The 24,013-nt window shown below is 38.1% G+C and overlaps 2 protein-coding genes across 4 annotated transcripts; one reads left to right on the top strand and one right to left on the bottom strand.

The window, feature by feature from the left end:
* Positions 1-267: 267 nt before the first annotated feature.
* Positions 268-3,311, bottom strand: LOC114352172 (uncharacterized). Its single transcript, XM_028303672.1, has 3 exons — positions 2,725-3,311; positions 2,327-2,639; positions 268-1,150 (listed from the first exon to the last, which is right to left on the bottom strand). The coding sequence occupies exons 1-3, from the start codon at positions 2,994-2,996 to the stop codon at positions 359-361; spliced, it is 1,377 nt and encodes a 458-aa protein (XP_028159473.1). The 5' UTR covers positions 2,997-3,311; the 3' UTR covers positions 268-358.
* Positions 3,312-6,883: 3,572 nt separating this feature from the next.
* On the top strand, positions 6,884-9,613 carry LOC114352179 (splicing factor YJU2-like). 3 transcript variants are annotated; one of them, XM_028303691.1, is made up of 4 exons: positions 6,884-7,029; positions 7,137-7,340; positions 7,664-7,836; positions 9,497-9,613. In XM_028303691.1, exons 2-4 carry the CDS (start codon positions 7,222-7,224, stop codon positions 9,553-9,555), a joined length of 351 nt encoding a protein of 116 aa, XP_028159492.1. In that variant the 5' UTR covers positions 6,884-7,029; positions 7,137-7,221; the 3' UTR covers positions 9,556-9,613. The 3 variants fall into 3 exon arrangements, with proteins under 3 accessions (XP_028159492.1, XP_028159484.1, XP_028159500.1); XM_028303683.1 differs by having other exon boundaries at positions 6,884-7,340; XM_028303699.1 differs by lacking the exon at positions 9,497-9,613 and adding an exon at positions 8,275-8,391 and having other exon boundaries at positions 6,884-7,340.
* The last annotated feature ends 14,400 nt before the right edge of the window (positions 9,614-24,013 follow it).

Consider the following 24,013-nt stretch of genomic DNA (forward strand, 5'->3'; position numbering starts at 1 on the left):
GGTCACTTCCGTATTAATTTATGAAGATACGTTTTGAATTTTTTTTTAAATTTAAATGAGCTATTAATGTAAGTGATCAAAAAAGATATATGTTTAAAAGTGTTTCCACGCATTTTAAATAATAAAAATTATATTCCTATAATTCCATTATTTACATTACATTATATATCTTTTATTTTAGGTGCCGATGAAATATACAATCCCACTTGGTATGCCTACGAAATCATGGAGTCATTCTTACTGCAAGTATATACTTGTAATGAAGGGTTAAACACCGAAACTGTAAGTCAAAAGTCATTTATTCTAAATAAAAAAAATCCGTTACTTATTATAAATTTATTTATACATTTTTATCAACTTATCCAATCCTATTAAAATATGAAGTAAATTCTTCTCTGACTTCTTTGGCATTCAGCGGAGATCTTCGTGGTATTTGTGGTAATGTTTGCAATGCATTATATCCGTCGTTATCTCTGCGCCATGAACCAGGTGTAACCATATTTCCACTACTGTCATATACGTCTAACGAACCCTGAGGAATATATCGATTTGAAGAACTTTTACTTGTTCTCAAAAAGTTATGTAGTAATACACAAGTCATCGTAAATTCTGTCACAGTTTGTGGTTCTAAATCGATAGGACGTCTGAATATTCTAAAAACCGAGGTTAAAATTCCAAACGTATTTTCAACTACAACTCGGGATTTAGATAAGTTTTGGTTAAATAGCCTTTTTGGTGAGCCTACTTCATGGTTTCCAGGGTAGGGCTTCATTACGTGTTGACTCAATGCAAAAGCACCGTCAGCTAAAAACACGTATGGAATATTAATATTCGATCCTGGAAGTGGACATGGCGGTGGAAAATCTATCTCGTTCCTACATATTCTTTTCCATAGTAAACAATTATTAAACACGCCACCGTCACTTATTCTTCCTTGACTCCCGATGTCTGCAAATACAAATTTGTATTTGCTATCCACTAACGCCAAAAGGACAATGCTAAAAGTTTTTTTATAATTGAAATATTCTGTTCCACTATGAGTTGGGCTTTCAATGACTACATGCTTGCCATCCAATGACCCTATGCAATGTGGAAATTTGGTCCTGAATCCTTCTTCAATATTAAGCCATCCTTCTGCTGTGGTGGGCATCTGTAAAAAAAGAAACTAAATGAAGTGTGAGTAACAATACAGGGTGTTAGGTAAATGGGTATATGAGCCGACACTAGCCCATGTTAACATATGCATATAAATGGTATGGTGAAATCAGAAATTTCATATCATCATTTTAATTTTTTAAATGTTCATACAAAATAAAATTTAAAAATTCAGATTTGTATGAAAATTAAAATAATTAAAATGATGAAATCTATTTTCTGACTTCACCATACCATTTATATGTATATGTTAACATGGGCTAGTGTCGGCTCATATACCCATTTACCTAACACCCTGTATATTATTCTTTGCAGCAATCACAACAAATAGAAGAAATTACAGATCAGACAGAGGATGATCCTCTGATAAGAGACCGCACCAGTACGGCTACCACACCATCCAGACCACCATCTAGATCACCATCCATACAGGCAGTTAATAAACGTCGCCGCCTTGCTTCTGATTCTGAAACGGCTGAAAAGCAAATGGCCGTGGCTTTTGGTCAATTAACGAATGTTTTAAGTCAAAAACAGAATGAAAATAGACCTCCTTACAAAGAAGATGATTGCGATCTATATGCTAAATTATTGGCTATAAAGCTACGTGAACTGCCAAATGATGAACGAAAAATTATGATGTACCAAATAGATGGGTTGTTTATAAACAGAATCAGTCAAAAATCAAATGAGCGTCATACACCATACCCTCAATATTATTCTCGACCTTCCTCAATTGCTGGTTCATATTCACGCCATACACCATCTCCTCAAGTCATTCAGAGTCGGCCAACATCAGTTAATAGCGTTTATTCTGAACCTATACATAACACTCAAAGTTTTTTTCCCTCTCCATACACAGAAACCTCTCATTCAGTGCCAAACACAACAGAACATATACCAACTCCAATACCTCCAGCTCCATCTACATATTCTACATCAACAGCACCCCTGTCATCTATTCGTATAATATCGGACCAAATCCTCAACCCACCCCCGCGAGACACCAACATTATAAACTTAGCTTTATTGAATGCTTTCGAAGATTTTGAGTCGTCAAAATAATTCTTATTTAAGGTTAAATATAAAGTTAAATAATTAAGCTGTAAAAAAGTTTCCTATGAATCAATTAAAACCTAAACAAATGTATAACAATTTTTTCTTTTATTCTTACCTTAACTAGATCCTTTAGAATTTCATTAAGAGATCGGCAAACTTCACGAATGGTTATTGATATCATAGAGACAGATACTTTAAACATGTAGTGAAGGCTTTTGTAAGAATCACCAGATGCTAAAAATCGTAGCGTAATGGCAAGACGAAATTTGGCCGGTATAGCATCTCTGAAGTCTGTATCTTGCTTGGATATCATTGGTGAAATTTTCTGCAGTAAAAATTCAAAATCGGTATAGCTCATTCGGCAGAAGTTATCAAACTCGCCAGAAGGTTCATATAAAAGTTCATTAAATTTCTCTTCTATAAATTGTCTGTAACAAATAAAATATAGGTACAGTAAATATTGTGGAATAACGTAACTACAACAGATAATGGTTACACCAAAATAGTAGTTACCTGGTACGATTTCGATGAATCTTTTTCATCCACCATCTTCGTTGTCGTCGAGTTTTTCTTTTTTTTGTTTCACTTTGCTTGCATTTTAAATAAAAGTACGATAAACCAAATGCAATAGCCGTTACAAGTTCGGTGTCCGCCATGCTTGGATCTATCTTGCAGACTGACGCGTTCCCAAGCGTGTAAACTCCTTTCAAACGCCAAACGAGATTTGTGGAGGCTTGGAGCTGTTTGCCGCTTGCGAAGGCTTGGCAAGCGTGTAAACGTACCATAAAAGTTCGTTTGCTGCGCGCCGGCTAGTGTTGTACGATACGACACTCGAGTCTTGGAATCTTACTTATTAAAAGTTTGAAGAAAATAAAATAGCTATGAATTAAGACTGTGTGTTTATTATTTTATTGGACTGTTTTAACTTTTTGATTACGAAAATCGTCAGTCTTTAGATGGATACTTCTGATTCGATTATTTGCGTTTAATGCAATTTTATTGATATTACATTTGTATTGTGCGATTTATTTTATTTTCAATTAGGATATAACATACGGATGATGATATGAAATCACTCATTATTGCCTATTAGTATAAAAGAACTTAAAATACTCGAAAGGACTCGGAAGACTCAATTATTCCCTTATTCATGTGACTAACGAGTCCTAGTCTTAAAAATAAACTCAAGTCTCAAAATAAAGACTTTAATGAGGATCAGTACTGTTGTAGAAAATTCAATAAAACTAGTATCTACGTTAATCTTTAAGACATAAGAAAGATATATCTTTTTGAATTATCCAAATCGGACCATTACTTACTAAGATATTAAGTAATAAACATAGGCCGCTTTGTCCAAAAACCACATTTTCATAGGATTCGATGCAATGCGGAGACGCGGTAGGGGTGAGTGTAACTTAATGATTGTTTGTATTGAACATAATAATACATAACATATGATGCTAATACCCAGTTTCTGGCCTGGGGGGGGGATAAGTCATACCCAGCTTATAGCCTGGGGAGAGGGGCAAGCCTTACCCAGCTTCTGGCCTTGGTGGGAGGGGGGGAGAGGCAAGTGATACCCAGTTTCTGGCCTGGGGGGGGGGGGGTGAAATTTTAATTACTTGTGCAAAAGGTGTGCTTATTTTACAAAGATCATGTTCACTACACAGAATATTAGTAGAGGTTGTTCAAATGACCGACTGCAGTTCCTGACCAGGAACATAAAAATCCTGGCATAGAGGCGCGTCAATTGCATTTGATAGTGCAACACTGAGTACAGTCGTACCTGTGTTAAATTAATAGGCTAACTTTATGTATCAGGGTTCAGGATTACGGGCTAATTTGATATTTTCATAAATTAACGAAAAATGATTATATTATAGGTAACCTGGTTTAAATAAATTAAATGAAACCATCAATCGAGCTAGTAGGATTTATTTTATTATTCATCAANCTCTCGGTCGGTCGCTCGGTGCACAAATGCAAATAAATTTACTAAGACGCGCCTTAAAAATCATGCCCTTTGCTGGTTGATTTTTCGATGGTATCGTGAGTCCGTTTTACTGTGATTAACATAAGATAATAAGGATAAACAACGATATGAGAGTAGGCCTGCAACATTGAAGTGATAGCTCGCCCAATCAGTCGATCAGCTAATCGGCTATCAGCTGTGACGACTGCTGTGAGTTGTTATGACGTGAGTGTAAACAACAAAAAAGTGTGCAGTGGTAGTGAGCGTTGTGTGTGTTGTGTCTCGTGTTCCTGTGCAGAATGAATACACTACAGCTTTGTTGTGTGAGCAAAAAATACAGCGCTAGCCTTCGGCATCTCACGAGAGATAATCCTAGACCCGCGCATAGTTCGAAATAGACTGCAGACGCTACGCGATCTTGCGGCGCGTGGTATGCCATACACCAATCGATTCACCGATCAGACTGTACCCAGGAATGAGATGGAGGTGATCAATCCAGCAGCACTACAGGCGCTATTAAATAGCTACTGCGCTTTGGAGACTTTGAGAGAGAGAAGTCTGGCCCGTCCGGTACTGCTCTCGCTCCCTGCGCCTTTGACGATAGAATTGGCCAGCTTAGATTCGAACGACAACCCGCCTTTCAATGTAAAGTATGACAAAATTGGACGCAATAATACTATTCGTAAAGCCCTCACCATTACGCCTCGAAAAATTTATGTTACTCCCATTGACCAGGACGCGCTCCAGAAACCAGATCTGTACTTGGCTAATGTACCTTTGGTTGAAACCACCAGGATATCCGAATACGCGTCTAGCGTGTTCACACCGGAGCAATGGCTCGATGCGCTCCCCAACTTCATGCATAGAAACATGATGATTCGGACAAAGAACATCGTGTTCCGGTCCATACTAGAACGCAAATAAGGTCACCAATGTGGGATATGATGCTCAACCACAATAAGGAAGCTAGATGTTAGTGCTTCCTTCCGAGCGGGTGTTATGCTCGGGGACCAAGGTCCAATTTACACCATCTTGGTTTGTCTATATATACTTGGCAGGATCTAAAACTCCGTCACCGCGATGCAGGTTTGTATGAGCGGCGGAGTGTGCCATAGTGAAGTAGTGACAGCGCCATCTGTTGGTGTCACTAGTTTGTAGTGGCGTCGCCACATTCCATTATGTAAGACGAAATGAATTTTTATTTTTGTTAGAAAATGTAACTTTGTAAAATCATTATAAAACACATACTCAAATTTGGTGAACTTGTTCAGTGTACCGTATAGATGCCCCCATTAAAAGGAATGTAGCTAGTTTAGAAGGACCCTGTATAAACTTATTACTTTTTTCCTCATGAACGCGTAGAGCTATCAAGTTGAAATTCATATCAAATACTATAAAATAAAGGATTACTTAAACGATAAAGAGATCTTTGTCTTAAATTTATGCTCCTCCATCTTTCCCCATTGTAATGTTATGAATTTCATTTTGCAATAAAAATACCATAGTTATGACTCGATTGTCGTAATGAACGAACTTTGTAAACCTTGCAGGTTTGTACGGAACCCTCGGTGCGCGAGTCCGACTCGCACTTGGCCGGTTTTTTTATTTGTTCCTTTGTATTTATATTACGGTCAAAGTGATAAATGTGAAAATTATGAATAATCGCCGGTTATTATGAATAATCACCGCATGATTTGGTAAATGTGATTAATATGAGGTCATTTATGTGTGTATAAAACTAAATAGGCGGCTTAGGGGTGACCCAAGGGCCACCCCCGCCGCACCTTAACCTATTTTTCACTTTAAATCAAAACATTATGTTATACGCATCATGGAAAAGTAATATTATGCAAAAAACATTCCAAACTCATTATGCCAAATTATATTAATATATGATATTAAAACGTTCAAAAGTTTGGCTGTACACGAGCACGTACACAAGATGTTGTTCTCTTTTATGAAATTTGTCAGTACTATGGTTGAATTATTAAATAATCACTGTTAAATGTGATTAATTTATCACTTTTACCGCGACTGTCGGTAATTATTCATAATAACCGGTTATTATTAATAATTTTCAATTTATCACATTAACCGTAACATTTACACAACTACCTATCTGGATGCCAAATTTGAACCTTCAAGGTAATCTGGAAGTGGTTAGAATTTGGTCTATAGGTCAGACATGTATGTCAATACCTAAAGAACCGTTTGAGGTTTAATTATGAAATTTGAAGCTGATGTTTATCTTGCAAGTCTCAACACATGAGCCAAATTTGAAGTGTTAATGCACAGTAGTTTTTGAGTGATGAGGAGTCAAAAGTGGCTCCAAGTGGTTCGTCTAAATATACGCACGGTGCAGTCTCCTCTCTGGAACTAGGCTTAACATGCTCCCGCATGTCTAGAATGTTTACTCAATGTTGATTTAGTCGGTTTTCTCCTGATGGGAACACGTAAGACAAAAATAATATTTTAAATATTACAGACCTAGAGCTGATGCCGCGAAAACTATACAAGATATAGAAGAACTTGACTATCTCACCTGTAGCAAATTGAATAAGCTTTTTTGAGTTCATAGGTAGTAGTTATGTCACTAGAACAGTCATAGTTTCTGAGGATTAAGCGAAAAACTGAAAAGTGGTACCTTTAAACACCCCTCGCCCTCTCCCTGCCGGCTCAAGGGCTAAGGGCGGGGACTTTTGCTATGTTCACCTCCTACCTAACTAGTCTAAATAAAGTCCCGAAGTAATAACTGCGATTTTAATTAAATTTTGGCTGAGAAGATTATTTACTTCTAATAAGAAGTGTGTAGTTGATTCAAAATGTAGGAAATAAAAGTTTTAAACGTAAGTATTACTTTCACTGTCGAAACGCCCTGTAAAATTGTTACTCTAAATTGTAACAATTTCAGCGTATAATCATCGCTTTATCATGGAATGTTTAATGTTTTCAGAAATACTATCCCCCAGACTTCGATCCTTCCAAAATCCCGCGCATAAAATTGGCGAAAAACCGCCAACCAATACACCGTGCGTTTGATGGCCCCATTCAACATGCGCTGCGCGACGTGTGGCGAGTACATCTACAAAGGAAAGAAGTTCAACGCCCGTAAAGAGGATGTAGAGATTGAGGACTATCTTGGGATAAGAATTTACAGGTTTTTTTTTTCTACATAAAACCAACAAATAGCACATTACACAATGTTAAAGTCGAGTTTATTTCATTATAACTAGCTTGGTTTTCAGTTTAACTTCGACACTCAGTAAAAGCTTTGACATAATTCAGAGTCCAGAGACATAATAATTCTCATTTTTACGATTTAGCGGTTGTGTAGATGATAATTGTCTCAGGATTTTACCAACATACTTTTAAATTTTTAATTTTTTTTTTAATCCACAACGAGGAAGCTCTTGGCCTGTACTATTCTGCGTATTGTTGTAAATACACACATGCTCAGTTCTGTTTCATTTACAATTTCAGTGCACACGGTGCCTTCAAGATATCATTCAAGACAGATCCTAAGAACACGGACTACGAGATAGAAGCGGGGGCCACGAGGCACTTCCGGGCTCTGAAACTGGCGGAGGAGCAGACCAAGCGGGAAGAAGAGGAACAAAAGGAGGAGGAAGCCAACAATCCTATGAAGTTATTAGGTAAAAATTATTGATTGACAATCCCTTTAGACTAGAATAAATTACTCTACTTAGTAGAATAAATCAGTTTCATTTGCTATAATACAAGTAGGACATTAAGTTAATGTTAAAACATATCAAAGGAGGCTAAATCAAACAGTGGCTTGGCCTGTTATTATAATATTTGTTTTAAAAAAATGGCTAGAATACTGTGTAATATTGTCTGTTTTCTTGCAAGAAAAAAGTCAAAATAGTTTAATTGTTAAACATTATTTAGGACAGTATTCAATGTTCATAAAAGCCCAACTGCTATTCTGAATTATGCAATTCTGAATCAGATAGTCAACATGGCCTGTTCTTGGTGATCATGTATATTCTCTCAACACATTAGACTCATCTCCTGAAATATGATAATTGGGTAGAGAGAGATTTATAATCTTTTTTTATTTTTTATTTCAGAGTATAGAACCGAACAATCAACACAAGAAATTGAACTGTTGGAGAGTCTTGAAGAATGAGGCATGCTCAAGCATTACCAGCCTGAACCTGAAGCTGTTGAAAACACGAGTCAGCTCGTTCGAGCCGGCCACGGCCAAGCGTGCGAGCGCGGCGTGCGCGCCCCTGGCCGCCTGGGTGCGCGCCAACTTGGCCTACGCCGCCGCCGCCGCGCGCGTGCGCCCGCTGCAGGCCCAGCAGGCGCGGCTACATAAGTGAGTGATTTGCAATATTGAGTATTTTTAGCGCATCCCCGCGGCAGGATTACTAAAGACTACCGATTTAGTACTCGCTAATTAGCGTCAGTGGCAGTCAGTATTCACTCTAGTAGCTATTCTTCATTAAGTGCAAATGTGATCATTCATTCTCTTTCCACCTACTACAACTTCGCCGCTCACTTTGAAGTGACGTAGTAAATTGAATTAAGTGTTATACTTTAATTGTACTAACAAACCAATACAGTCTATAACCTTTTTCTTAATTACTTTGTTGGATTCACAACCGAAAAATTTAGTCCTTCGAGCCGGATAGAACCAGTGATCACTGCTAATACGGTCGCTCTCACTATAAATAACTGGTCGATGTACAAATCCAGTAAAACATTTTGTTTAATTCTATCACGCATTATTTATCAGAAATCTTGTCGCCGCCGAGAAGCAGCTGCACGCTTTATCCAGCGGACTGGCCACAGTAGAGGAGCGCGTGGCAGCGCTGCAGCAGCAACTGGGCCAGCATTCGCGAGACGCGGCCGCGCTAGAGCTGTCCCTTTCAAATGCTACTAGCACCATCGCCGCCGCCACCGCGCTCATCGCCACGCTCGCGNGCTATAATACAAGTAGGACATTAAGTTAATGTCAAAACATATCAAAGGAGGCTAAATCAAACAGTGGCTTGGCCTGTTATTATAATATTTATTTAAAAAAAATGGCTAGAATACTGTGTAATATTGTTTGTTTTCTTGCAAGAAAAAAGTCAAAATACTTTAATTGTTAAACATTATTTAGGACAGTATTTAATGTTCATAAAAGCCCAACTGCTATTCTGAATTATGCAATTCTGAATCAGATAGTCAACATGGCCTGTTCTTGGTGATCATGTATATTCTCTCAACACATTAGACTCATCTCCTGAAATATGATAATTGGGTAGAGAGAGATTTATAATCTTTTTTTATTTTTTATTTCAGAGTATAGAACCGAACAATCAAGACAAGAAATTGAACTGTTGGAGAGTCTTGAAGAATGAGGCATGCTCAAGCATTACCAGCCTGAACCTGAAGCTGTTGAAAACGCGAGGCAGCTCGTTCGAGCCGGCCACGGCCAAGCGTGCGAGCGCGGCGTGCGCGCCCCTGGCCGCCTGGGTGCGCGCCAACTTGGCCTACGCCGCCGCCGCCGCGCGCGTGCGCCCGCTGCAGGCCCAGCAGGCGCGGCTACATAAGTGAGTGATTTGCAATATTGAGTATTTTTAGCGCATCCCCGCGGCAGGATTACTAAAGACTACCGATTTAGTACTCGCTAATTAGCGTCAGTGGCAGTCAGTATTCACTCTAGTAGCTACTCTTCATTAAGTGCAAATGTGATCATTCATTCTCTTTCCACCTACTACAACTTCGCCGCTCACTTTGAAGTGACGTAGTAAATTGAATTAAGTGTTATACTGTTAATCGTACTAACTATTCTAATTCTGTCGTAGCTATCAATAAAATGCAGTTTCAGCACGTATTCCGTCTATTTTTCCTCAAGTGACATTAATAATAAAAAAGCGAACATCGAAAGTTAATAGACAATAAAAAAACATAACGTAGAAAAGTATAAATATTTATAAAAAAGTGTCCATTCGTGGTATACTTTAATTATTGTACTAACAAACCAATACAGTCTATAACCTTTTTCTTAATTACTTTGTTGGATTCACAACCGATACGGTCGCTCTCACTATAAATAACTGGTCGATGTACAAATCCAGTAAAACATTTTGTTTAATTCTATCACGCATTATTTATCAGAAATCTTGTCGCCGCCGAGGAGCAGCTGCACGCTTTATCCAGCGGACTGGCCACAGTAGAGGAGCGCGTGGCAGCGCTGCAGCAGCAACTGGGCCAACATTCGCGTGACGCGGCCGCGCTAGAGCTGTCCCTTTCAAATGCTACTAGCACCATCGCCGCCGCCACCGCGCTCATCGCCACGCTCGCGCAGGAGTATGATGCCTGGGAGACTGACGTAAGACTACTGATATAATAAAGNCGCTCGCGCAGGAGTATGATGCCTGGGAGACTGACGTAAGACTACTGATAATAAAGCTATGAGCTCTATACAGCTGGTTGGGTCAGCATAAGTAGCATTCGGGGTTCTATATAATATGTCTAGTCGTTCACATTATGTACTCCACAAGCTGTGTATGTCAGCTGTAAATAGTAAACAAACTAAAGTCGCTGACATAGCCCGACGGATTAGCAAGCTGAAGTGGCAATGGGCAGGGTACATAGTACGCAGAACTGACGGCCGATGGGGCAGCAAGGTTCTGGAGTGGAGGCCGCATAGCATACCGGAAAACACAGCGTGGTACGTCCACCCACAAAGTGGTAAAGGCATACATCATAAAGGTAGCAGGAAAGCGCTGGACGGTACCAACTACCACTCTACGCACGACGACGGCACTAACCGCTACCAACCGGGTAACAAGGAAAGCATTGGGGGAAGCCTATGTTCAGCAGTGGACGTCCTATGGCTGAGATGATGATGATGACAAAACTAGTTTTCCTTTTAATCGTTGTAGCGCTTACTAGTTGACGCCACTGTAGTAAGAGTCTAAAGCGACATCNATTTAGATAAGTTTTGGTTAAATAGCCTTTTTGGTGAGCCTACTTCATGGTTTCCAGGGTAGGGCTTCATTACGTGTTGACTCAATGCAAAAGCACCGTCAGCTAAAAACACGTATGGAATATTAATATTCGATCCTGGAAGTGGACATGGCGGTGGAAAATCTATCTCGTTCCTACATATTCTTTTCCATAGTAAACAATTATTAAACACGCCACCGTCACTTATTCTTCCTTGACTCCCGATGTCTGCAAATACAAATTTGTATTTGCTATCCACTAACGCCAAAAGGACAATGCTAAAAGTTTTTTTATAATTGAAATATTCTGTTCCACTATGAGTTGGGCTTTCAATGACTACATGCTTGCCATCCAATGACCCTATGCAATGTGGAAATTTGGTCCTGAATCCTTCTTCAATATTAAGCCATCNTTACCTGTCGATGAAAATGATACCACCTTTTCATTAGGCTTCCCTACTTCTGTTCTTGAACTAGCTTTCGTACCTTCCGCCCGCATGGCAGAATCAACGCCCTTCGCTAATTTATCTCCCGTAGATTTCAAACTGCTGGGATGTAATAACGTGTGATGACGTTTCTTACAAATATGACATTTGAAGTTGGTTTTACAAGACTTGGCAGTGTGATTGTTGTACAAACAAATAAAGCACAACCCCTTTTCTTGAGCAAAACACCGACGAGTTTCATTACTTTCATGCGCAAACTTTTTACAATTCACAATCTTATGACTAGCTTTACAATATGTACAAATTATATGTACATTTCGCGAATGATAAGATTGCGAGCATTTACCTACAACCCTATCAGAACTAGTCCTAGTTTCATTTAAGTTTTCTAGGGCTCGGAATCGTGCAGTCAAAAATTGAACAAACTGATCGTAGGTCGGCAGTTCATCAGTCCCGTCCGATGAAATGTTTAGCTCCCATGCCTTCCTAGTCGCCTTGTCAAGTTTCCCACTGGTTAGGTGAATGATAAAAATATCCCAAGATGAGACATCCACACCTAAGTTCTTAATAGACTCTAAGCAGTCAGAAGTAGTACTTAACAAGTGTTTGATTTCCTGAGCTGATTCTGTATTTGAGCTTTTGAGATTAAATAAACGGTTTAAAATGTTATTGACCAAATACCTTTTATTGTTGTACATAATTTCAAGTTTTTCCCAACAACTTAAGTAATTTTCAGCTGAAACTGGAATATTATTTAATAGTTGTGCAGCATCTCCTACAAGGTAAGCTTTTAAATAATACAACTTTTGTGCTGCATCTAACGACTAGGGTTTCTGATTTCTCGACTTATTTTTTTTCTCGAGTTTCGGGAATTCTCGAGGCCAAAGTCTCGAGTTTTCTNGGAAAATGACCGGCAAAAAATTATCATGTTTGGTTATTAATTATGGTGAGATGACGTGTGAGTTTAAATAGGGAAAAGTACAGTCATCCGAACTTTTTTCAATTCAACATAAACCTCAACAAAATTGGTGCAGCAACATAGGCGTGGTAATATGGCTAACAAGTAGATATCTGACTCTTAGCGTTGATTTTTCAATCGTCGGATAACTTGTAACTGAAAAATAAGTTTGGCACATTGACAGTTTAGTATGGGAAATAATTATGTCAAAATGACAAGGTAATTCGACTTCAGTTAAAAGTTATCCGACGATTGAAAAATCAGCGCTTAGTAACATAACATTAGAATCGAATCGAACATTAAAATATTTCTAATGGCAAAAGGTACCAATTTATTTATACGTAAGAGTTGCTGTTCATACAAGAAAATCTTGCTTATTTTATCTTATGTCCAAAGTCCAAACGAATAAGTAGGTACTAAACATTAGTGACTACACGGTGAAACATTTTAGATACCTACTTACTGACTAATACGACATTTTTTAACTCTACATAAGACTTTAAAAAAATAGTAAAAATAAAACAGTGTCCAAATAATTTGCACTGCAGTGTAACCGTTCACAAAAGATACGAGAGGCTGTTATTGGCCCGCGAAGTATCCGAACTCTTTGTGAGCCGAGCCCGGAGTCGAATCTTGACCTTCGCGTGTTTGCTTTTAGCTCAATGGAAAAATGGGAAACGACATCGGGGCGTAAGGTGTACTCGAAGAATAATCGATATCCATAAAATTATAGACACTTGAAGAATAAAACTGACATAGCCCGCAGAATCGCTAAAATAAAGTGGCAGTGGGCGGGGCACATAGCTCGTAGAGCGTGGCGACCACGAGCCGGAAGACGTAGCATGGGCAGGCCTCCCACTAGGTGGACCGACGATCTGGTGAAGGTCGCGGGAGGTGCCTGGATGCGAGCGGCGCACGATAGGTCTTCGTGGAAATCCTTGGGGGAGGCCTTTGTCCAGCAGTGGACGTCTTTCGGCTGAAACGAACGAACGAAGAATAAAACGTGTAAAACCGAATTGAGAACCTCCTTTTGTTGAAGTCGGTTATAGAATACTGTTCGAACCGAAACGAAGCAATTAAAAAGCAACAACTTTATGGCCCGGTTTTTTTAATTGGGGTTTTTGGCTTAAACGTGCTCATCTTCAACTTATGTATGAACTTAATTTTAAAAAAATCAGAAATCGGGCCTTTGTATGAGATTAATAACGAAATCTCAATATTCTCTATCCCACACATACACGTAGTAGGTATACTAATAAACGGAATCCTGCTAAAAACAGGATGTCTCTTTGGGAAAGAACCCCTAATCTCCGTTTCAATGTAACTATGTTATTCTGGAAGAAGTACCTAAGTATCTACAAGTTGAACTAAAAAACCACACCAAAAACTTTTTCAGTTCAGTTCCAAGAAATCCCTGAAACTACTGATCCAATTCTGAAAATCTGTCAACAAAAGAATACCCTATTACATACACGTTCAAATCAGCAAAACGGGATTTGTATAATGCTGACGTAGGTATTTGGTAGGTCCAAACAAGTGTTATATCAGTTTGACAGATTTCTATGGAAAGCTTTTTATTAGCTTGTTATGACATGTTATATAAACCCGTTACGCAACCCATCTGGCCCGTAACTATCAGTTAAAACGACAGAAGGATTAAATAAAAAGCTTCCAACATACTAGATGAAGGTGAAAAGCTTAGAAACTGATCTACGAAATGATTTTATGAGGCTGATTACTTAGATAATATTGGGCACTTGTGTAACTTATACGAAAGGAATTTTCATAGCCTACAAACACCCTGAAAATAACAAAACATCAAGAAAATAGTAGTAAATACTACATCCCTCGCTTAAAAAAATATTTATTTAGGTATCTGTTCTGAAATTCTGTACTTCTTATTCTTTATTATTTCAATTAGAATTAATGACACCAAAATTATTGACTTTCAAAAAAGTAACGCGTACACTAAAAGTCGGCTGAAGTAAAGAAAGAAAGAAATAAAGAAAAATGATTATTTGGTCCAAAACATACAAGTTTCTAGCTAGAAACTTAAGTACCTAGTAAATGTAAGCTTTGCCAATTGCCTCTGATAAATTAGAGCGGGTTGTGCTCCTGAAATGGAGACAAAGACTTGACAATGTTATTAGTGTGTTTGTTTGACATACTGTGCCAAAATGTGTTAAATTTTCTGTCATTTTTTTCTTTTGTTTTGTATCTATGCTTCATCCATTCCCCGCATAGTACTAGCAAAACCGAACTAGGGATTATCTTCACAAATATTAATATAAGACCCTATTCGAATCCCTACCGTACTGTGCGGTTATAGAGCTCAAATTCGGTCGTGACCGCAAAACCAGAGTAAGCCACACACGTCTGCCCACAGTGACATCCCGCCTGCGTCTGACAACTGACGGCCGCCATATTGGATTGTTATCAAATACAGTTTTTCAAATGTTGAGCAGTTAATTTATTTGTTTTGAACTTTTGTTGTTCGCGTAGTAGAAAACTTTCGGTTGTTAAAAGTTTCTAAAAGGTCAAATTGATCGATTATTTCTTTTTTTTTTCGTTTTTTTTTTTGTTTTGTTGAGGTTTTATCGATGAACTTTAATGGAAAATTTCTCAGGTTTATTGTTTTATTATTTACCCGCAATAAACGCGGAAATTTTCTGAGAAAAATAAAACTAGATTAAAGATTTGTAAACTCGTTTTTTAGTTAAAAAAAAAGGTGTCGATATTTCGAAATTCACTGGTACTTCATTATTTCACCTAAACTGAGACCTTCCTCACAAAAATCATTCAAAAACCGAAAAAGATCTCGGTTCACAAAATTCATTCAACGCAGAGAAATTAAACCGAGTATTTTTTATCTCGCTAAAATCGGTCACCCCTTTTTCTTTTGAGGTTACAGATCAAACAAAACTTTGTACCCGCTTTAAGATTTTAATTAGGGTTGTCAAAATCACTAAGTAATATTTTTTTTTCGGCTACATCAACCATAACAAACCGCTACGTAGATACTCGTGATTTTGTATGTGTCACAGCTGTAAGCTGTTTTGGTCTTACTAAAAGATTTTATGAATTTTCATACCTTCAAAAATGATAGGTTTCCGACTTAAAATATTTTTTTCCTATTTTATTTACTTTTTTAAAGTTTTTTTTTTTTCGATAAAATGTAGAGATTAATATGCCCCGCTCTCCAACATACATACAGGACAGACAATTACAAAATGCTTTACACAGTAGTTTGGTGTGAGTACTAAATAAAGGAACTCGGAATTAAGTGTAAATAAGTGATATTTATGTCATGTTATATAAATAAATATATAACACTGTAATCTAAGGAAACTTTTAGTTATTGTCAACCCTACACTGCGAATCTTTATCAAGCCTTGTTCCCGAAGTTTATCCGAAAAGTTGCGAATTGGAAAACAGTAATATCTCAGATTGACACGGGGTAATGATTTGTAAACCCATTACTAACCAAGTGGGTGTTTAGTTCCTAAGAACGACTTATAAGTCTAAAGGCTAAACTCGTGCTAATAAAAGTTACGCGCGTTAAACACTTTAAACTCCGTTTAGTATGTAAATGTCATTTTAAACTACCGTTTAACGAGTGTGTAACTTTTATTAGTTCGTTCGTTTCTTCACTCGTTTCAGTCCAATGACGTCCACTGCTGGACAAAGGCCTTCCCCAAGGATTTTCATAACGACCACTCCTGCGCAGCCCGCATCCAGGCTCTTCCCATGCTACGTCTTCTTTTACTTTTATTAGTAAGGGAGTAAATGTTAAGGGTTCAGAATAAAAGAAAAATAGAGAGAGCTAGTTTAGAGCAGAGGGAGATAGTTGTGAATTTGTCTTTCTGTGTCTCTGATCAATTTCTATTTTCAGGGTGATAATATTTCCAGTCTATTTGCACAAAATGACGGAGACATATTATGACGTGATGGTACTTTCTAGATTATTTAGGATTCTACAGGGTAGACTAGAATAAATCTGATTTGTCAATGAGGAATATTATGATTCTGTGCCTTGCAGGACTTGATAGGCCGTCGTGACGGTCCGAATGAGACATGTCTAAAAAAAACTCAAAACTCAACCCTTTTATTTTTGCAAGTCGGCTTTAAAAAGCACTTTTATCATCATCAACATCAACAGCCCTTTACAGTCCACTGCTGGACTATGAGCCTCCTCCACTATAGTGGAGGGTTGTTAAAAAGCACTTTTATACGTCCCAGTATTAACCCTACCACTGCTTTGGGACAATAAATGGGTCAGTGCTGAGAAGAAGCAGCGCAAGAAACTCAGTCACCATTGTCAGCCTCTTTTTCAAGGGTTTACCTTTACAGTCTTTAAAATATACATAGTTATTATTATTGATGCGAGCTAGGCAGTTAAACAGTCTGATGCCGATGGTGACTCATAAACTACAAACATTTCACAGTTTGATCTGTCGCATTTGAAAACCAAACCAAATATCGAACTACTCGTAATTCAACTCTCTAATCATCAAACCACGATAGCAGATCATAACCATTAATCAATTAATCCCCCTCCAGCCTTTTATTAACAAACAAAAAAGGCCACCTATTAAGGGTGTCAAAGTGGTTGTAATTGGACACCCCCTCCCCCCTCCCTCCAGGGTCATTCGTCACGTCAGAAGCCCTGCAGAACACAATCAGCCACCCGCTGGGTGACAATTAAATTCAAGACGTCTATATCTGGAGCGGTAGTATAGTTATAGTTATGTAGAGTGACGACACACGAACCAATCACAGAGCTCTATTCAACGCTGTGCGTTCGATTTGATGCTTCACTTAAGAAAGCATCGTTTGTGAATACGGGTGATTGTAGTTATGTAGAGATGAAGTCACTATTGAAATGGTTAGGGTGCTTTTTATGTTTCATCCAGTGACGTAGTTTATTCACGTGACATTTTCGATGTGATGGTCAACAAAATGATGATGCCGCTGTGTGAAATTGTCCAAAGATATTTATCCTTGTCCAAAGAAATGAACAAACAGTAACTATTTGAGATTTAATATCATCATCGTCATTATTAGGTCATTAAGGCTCAGTATTTTAATTCGTAGTTAAAGTAAAAGTCAAATTTGACAGCTATGTCAAATAACAAGTGGTTAAATATCAGAAAAAAATGATTTTCGAACAATGGTTAACTTGACTTTTTGTAAATTTTTCTACTATTAGTTTACATTTCGTTAATATTTAACCATTAGTAGCAAAATTTCACAATTAGTCAATTTAACGATCAGTTGTTTTAAAAAATCTGGGCCCGAGCCTCCACTGAAAGAACATGATCTCTTCAATTAAACCAAAGGTAAATGGAGAGGCAAATAGAAAGCTTTTAATCTACTACCCAACTTTTATATTATTTAGAGTCACAACCTGATGTCAGACTCTATACTTCATGTATCTGACATGGTTCGATCGGACAATCAATGTATCTCAACAAGGAATTTATAACGAACAAAATGCACAACGTGATTCGAATTTTCCTTTGAACCAGAAGTTTGAGAGAATCCAATTTTCTAAACACTGTGCCACACGAACGATTCAAATCTAAAAGTTTATTGCATGTCACATTACAATTTATATTTTGTTGCAAAATAGAGGTATACGATGTTATTGTAGGGTGTTATGAACAATAACACACTGTAATAGTAAAATATAACTGATTACCCGCAGACAAAGGTGGGCCTGGGCGCGGCTAATGTGTTCAGGGCGTGACCACACTACCTCAGAGCTATTATTGAAATAATCTTGATGAAAAGGTATTTTCCACACGTCGTGTAGAGACAGTTCAGTAACAGTTCACGTGATTGATGCTCATTTTCACTATCAATCCCTAATTTTTACGTGACCCCTAAGAAAACAAAATTCATATTATGTGTCACCTTAGGAGTCACTTACAAATTAGGGTTTGATGACACTTAGAAATTTTTTTTTGATTGCCATTTCTTTTTCCCAGAAGGGAAATCTATTAATCCTTATCTTGCAATTTCCCTTATTTTTAAGGTTTTTGTTTATCCCTTTAAGATTCGCGAATCGAGATCTATCTATCTATACTAAATAATCAATTTATTGTCACGGGGTCATATGCAACCGCTTGGGGATTGATGGTTTTACAGGAAATAAAATTAAAGTATGAAAAGCCTAAAATAAACTTTTGACTCTTTCGACAGTTTACTAATATCTTCGAAGCTCTGTGTTCAGACTGCCGAGGGTTCAAGTCCCACCAAAGTCAGTGAAAATTTCTAAGTTTCAAAATCAACGTATCGTTACGTTAGGGTGACATTAACGTACTCGTAATGTCAATGTCACTATAGAAACATCAGAATAGAGGGACGCTATGATAAGTTTTTTTTTTATCCACAACGAGGAAGCTCTTGGCCTGTACCTCACCTGATGTTAAGTGATGATCAGGCCGAAGGTGGAAGCGAGCTTCACCCGGAATCCTCAACCACGGAGGAACTGGCTATCTTACCTCTAACTGCCGGAACACAATAATGCTGTTAACATTGTTGTTATGGCGACAGACATAGGTAAGATGGTGGTAGCTAGCCAGGCGGACTCAGAACAAGCCCTACCACCACCAACCAAACCGAACAGAAAAGTGATGAATTGCATTTAAAATTAGGCAATATAATGTGCAAGTTGAGTATCCAGTGTTTTATTTGTATCGATGTACCGGGCTTTAATAGTATCTCGAATTTTATGAACGTCGCCTTACCCACAGTGGGAAGCCGAGACGGGAAACAGACGCGTCCCCCCGACCTACATCCATCGCTCTATTGCTAATACATACACACTATGGCTGTCTGGATCCATAATAGCTATGGCTGTCTGGATCCAGACATTGGATACACTTTGCCTGCGTTTCCAACTATGTTTAACTGTTTATAGAAAGACTATAGCGATACTATTGCAGACAGTGAGCACTTTAGGAGAGATATTTATAGGTCTGGGTTTTACACATTTCACACTGTCGTTGTCATAAGTAGGGTTTTTTAAAGTGTTCTAATTACAAATCCCAATAAAGAAATTTCATATAAAAAGTTGCCTATAAGGGCTCGTTCCCATGGTTTGTTTGATATTCGAATTACAATAAAATTTCGAACGGATTGCCAGTCCCAGATTGTTTTTTGCGGGACACTGCAAACGTAATATTTATGAGAATCTAAGCGAGATCCTGCAAAGAACGAAATGTCTTAAGGAACAAGCCCTAAAGTTTAGTCTCGCATTGTTAAAAAGTTATCAGATCTAATGCAGAGCCAAGCTTCAACTCTAGAAGTCCTCCATAAAGTAGGTAGGTACACACAAAATAATGTGGCTTAACATGAGTAGTAATCATTATCAGCATAGGTAAATGGAATATCAAAATCAATAATCCAATCCCTCAAGCTTTCACATAAATTAATCTGCACCTAATTAGCAATACATTATTAACTATATGTAGTAAGTTTCCAAATGACTGGTCAAACAAGCCTCATGATTATGACAATTAATCACTGTTACTAATTATCACAGGATGATACTCAGATCTGCGGTCAGGGGGCACGTGGAAGTGACCAAATTAACGATTAGTGATGTGCTCTGTCACTTGGATTCGTCACTGCTACTTTGTGGCTAAGTAGTGAAAGAAAAGAAAGAAATAAAAAAAAATATTTGACCCAAAATATTAAATTATTACAGTTATACAGTTTAAAATACTTGCACATGTTGTGGACCAAAATGGCATTCGCTCAGCATTGTGTCCTGCTCTGAGGTAGACCCCAAAACATGACGCTGTTATTCTGCGGAGGCCATTTTTTTCTATGTAGTCTAGTGGCAAGTGATGAATGAGTGGTACCTACTAAGTATCTGGCCTCAGGGATCATAGGTCGGCTTCTTGTTAGGACATGAAATAAATAGTAAAATCATCAGAAAATATAGTGTACCTTCAAGATAATTTTGCATACCACTAACTGACACGGCATAATTGTTAATTTTGTGAAAAGCTCGTACGATGCTTCTTCCTCCTCGCCTTAGGTTGACATCCATGATTGCTTGAAGGCTAGAAGTAGCTAAATGGGAGAAGGACAATTCTTTAAAGCATACTTTTTCTTGAAAACCATAATAATATGTCCATTAAAACACCTGGTACCTATACATTTTTTATTATAGGAAAGGAACCAAAATAATGTTTTATTCGTGAATCTGTTAGTACTGTTAATTATGAAAAATCTAAAACGTTAAAATAGCGGTATCATTATAGCCAATGAGCTGCTGTCATAGTGACATTAACGTATTGTCAATGTCACACGAGCATCAAACGTCAGAATAGAGGGACGCGCGGAGACGACTCCGCGCGCTTTTATGCTAAGTGATGAATTGTATCTAAAATAAGGCAATATAATGTATAAGATGAGTATCCAGTGTTTTATTTATGAAAATAGATCTACCGGCCTCTAATTATAGTACGTATTACAAAGAATTATTATTACTTACTACAGCACGTCAAAAACAGCACTGCATATTTTGTAAACAAACTGTAATGTATTCGACGTACAACCTCAGTCCCATTTTCCTCATTTCCATTTTCAGGGTGAATTTCCACAGCCATTTGTCTTAATTTTGTAGAAAATACGCCGGAAAATTCAAGATTAGGGTAAGATTTTTGTGTTGTACAGTACACATGACCCTTCTGTTTAAGGGTTCCGTGCCCTAAAACCCTAAAGGGAAACGTAAAATTTTGTCACCTTAATTTTGAATTTCTTGCGCTGCTTCTTCTCAGCACTGGCCCATTTATTGTCCCGAAGCAGTGGTAGGGTTAATACTGGACGTGCAAAAGTGCTTTTCAACCGACTTCAAAAAAGGAGGAGGTTCTCAATTCGACCCGTATGTTTTTTTTTTTTTTTTTTTTTTNATTAAATTGAAGACGTCAACATCTGCAGCAGTAGTATAGTTATAGTTATGTAGAGTGACGTCACAATTGAAACGGTTATGGGTACTTAGTTTTATCCAGTGACGTACAAAGTCTGTTTATGTGACGTTTTCGAGGCTTAGTCATCAAAATGACAACCGGGATGCAAAATGTCCACTTCTCGAAATTACAACTTCTTGAAATGTCAACTTTGCTAAAAGACAACTTCTCACAATAATATTGTCTATTTCGGATATTTCGATTATTTGTGGACATTTTGCGTCCTGGTTGTCATTTTGAGAAGTTTCCATTTTGATGACTAAGCCGTTTTCGATGTGATGATCAACAAATATTGTCTGTAGTGGTAAAGTAAGATACTCCCGTATTCACAAGCACTCGTATGAAGTCGCACAGGGTCAAACACGAACCAATCACAGTCCTCTATTCAACGCTGTGCGTTCGATTTGCTGCTTTACTTAAGCAAGCATCGTTTGTGAATACGGGTGATTGTAGTTATTGTAGAGATGACGTCACTATTGAAATGGTTAGGGTGCTTTTTGTGTTTCATCCAGTGACGTAGTTTATTCACGTGACATTTTCGATGTGATGATCAACAAAATGATGATGCCGCTGTGTGAAATTGTCCAAAGATATTTATCCTTGTCCAAAAAAACCGGCCAAGTGCGAGTCGGACTAGCGCACCGAGGCCGCGAGGGTTCCGTACAAACCTGCAAGGTTTACAAAGTTCGTTCATTACGACAATCGAGTCATAACTATGGTATTTTTATTGCAAAATGAAATTCATAAGTTTATATTTATTAAAAAATATATATTTTGNAATAAAATTTTTAAAAGCCTGCTTGCAAAAATAAAATGAGTTTTAGGAGTTTTGACAAATATACGCCATTTTTAGATAGTTACTCGTCAACAATCTGTCCGTTTAAATTCAATGAAACAAGTTATGAAAGCCATCGTAATATAACCAATAACTAAATGGAGGTAGATAGCCAGATCCTTTACCATTGAGGATCACCTCAATCAAATACTCTAGATTCTAAGTCAAGCTCGCTTCCACCTTTGGCTTGATCATCACTTTCCATCATGTGAGAGGCCAAGATCTTCTCCGTTGTAGGTAAAAAAATGTTTGGGACTTCGGTCAGGCTTGTCAACAAAATTATTTCTATCGGACTAACTATACCGCCCAATCGTTTGCTATCCTTATAAGGATAAGTATGTTATAATACCTATAGGTATTCTGTGTCTACTGAATTTCACCTCTGTAAGTCATCATCATCATCATCAACAGACTATGAGCCTCCTCCACTTTACTGGAGGGTTTTGCCATAATCTCCACGCTTGGCAGGCGGGTTGGAGATCGCAGTTTGACCTCTGTAAGCAATGCCTTAAAATACCAAAGTAAAATGTCACCATCGGTTCCCAAAGTTAGACTAGACTTACGCCCGTATTCACAAACGTTACTATGAGGTCTCACAGTGCGCGTGGACACACAGGGTTACACACGAACCAATCTCAGAGCTCTAATTCAACGTTGTGCGTTCGACTTGCTGCTTCACTTAAGCAAGCATCGTTTGTGAATACATTGTTGCACTTACTCAATGACATTTATATCAAAGCCACCAAGCTAGGCACAAAGACGTATAAAGTATTTATACGTGACCAGAACAGTAAATAATGGTCGCATCACTACCGGGCATCGAACGTGCGACCTCAGGTCACGCCCGCCTACGCCGCGCCTATGCGCCATGCGGGCAGTTATTGTGCTCGTCACTTCTGTAGATTATAAGTGTACTTATGCGTAGGTGACAGTGATCCTGCTAGTTTGTTAGCCGTATGACAAGAGTGTAATTCAGACACAATTATTATGACGTTTCAAAATTTTGAGAAATCCGTAATTAAATATCGCTGCGTTTTGCCAGTGGTTTATTTAGAGCAAGGATTTTTAACACTTTATTATGAACAAAAATATTAATCTCTAATTGATTGATATTGCTTTATAGCGATAAGACCGCCTAGTTGTTACTCGTGTGTTTCTTTTACTCTCTGTTCTGTTCTTTGGTGTGTAATAAAGAGTATTTATTAATCTTATTATTGATCCCCCTAACACAGTCATCATCATCATCATCATTTCAGCCATAGGACGTCCACTGCTGAACATACTGCCTCCCCCAATGCTTTCCATGTTGATCTATTGGTAGCGGCCTGCGTCCAGCGCTTCCCTGCTACCTTTACGATGTCGTCGGTCCACCTTGTAGGTGGACGTCCGACGCTGCGTTTTCCGGTACGCGGCCTCCATTCCAGAACCTTTCTGCCCCATCGGCCGTCAGTTCTGCGTACTATGTGCCCTGCCCATTGCCACTTCAGTTTGCTAATCCGTCGTCCTAACACAGTACCACCACCTATTTCACACCCTTAATGGTACGTTTACACGCTTGCCAAGCCTTGGCANAAAACTGTAAGTCAAAAGTCATTTATTCTAAATAAAAAAAATCCGTTACTTATTATAAATTTATTTATAC

This window comes from Ostrinia furnacalis, unplaced genomic scaffold (assembly GCF_004193835.3).
Source record: "Ostrinia furnacalis isolate ACB-3 unplaced genomic scaffold, ASM419383v2 OfSCF0108, whole genome shotgun sequence".
Taxonomy (NCBI): Eukaryota; Metazoa; Arthropoda; class Insecta; order Lepidoptera; family Crambidae; genus Ostrinia; species Ostrinia furnacalis.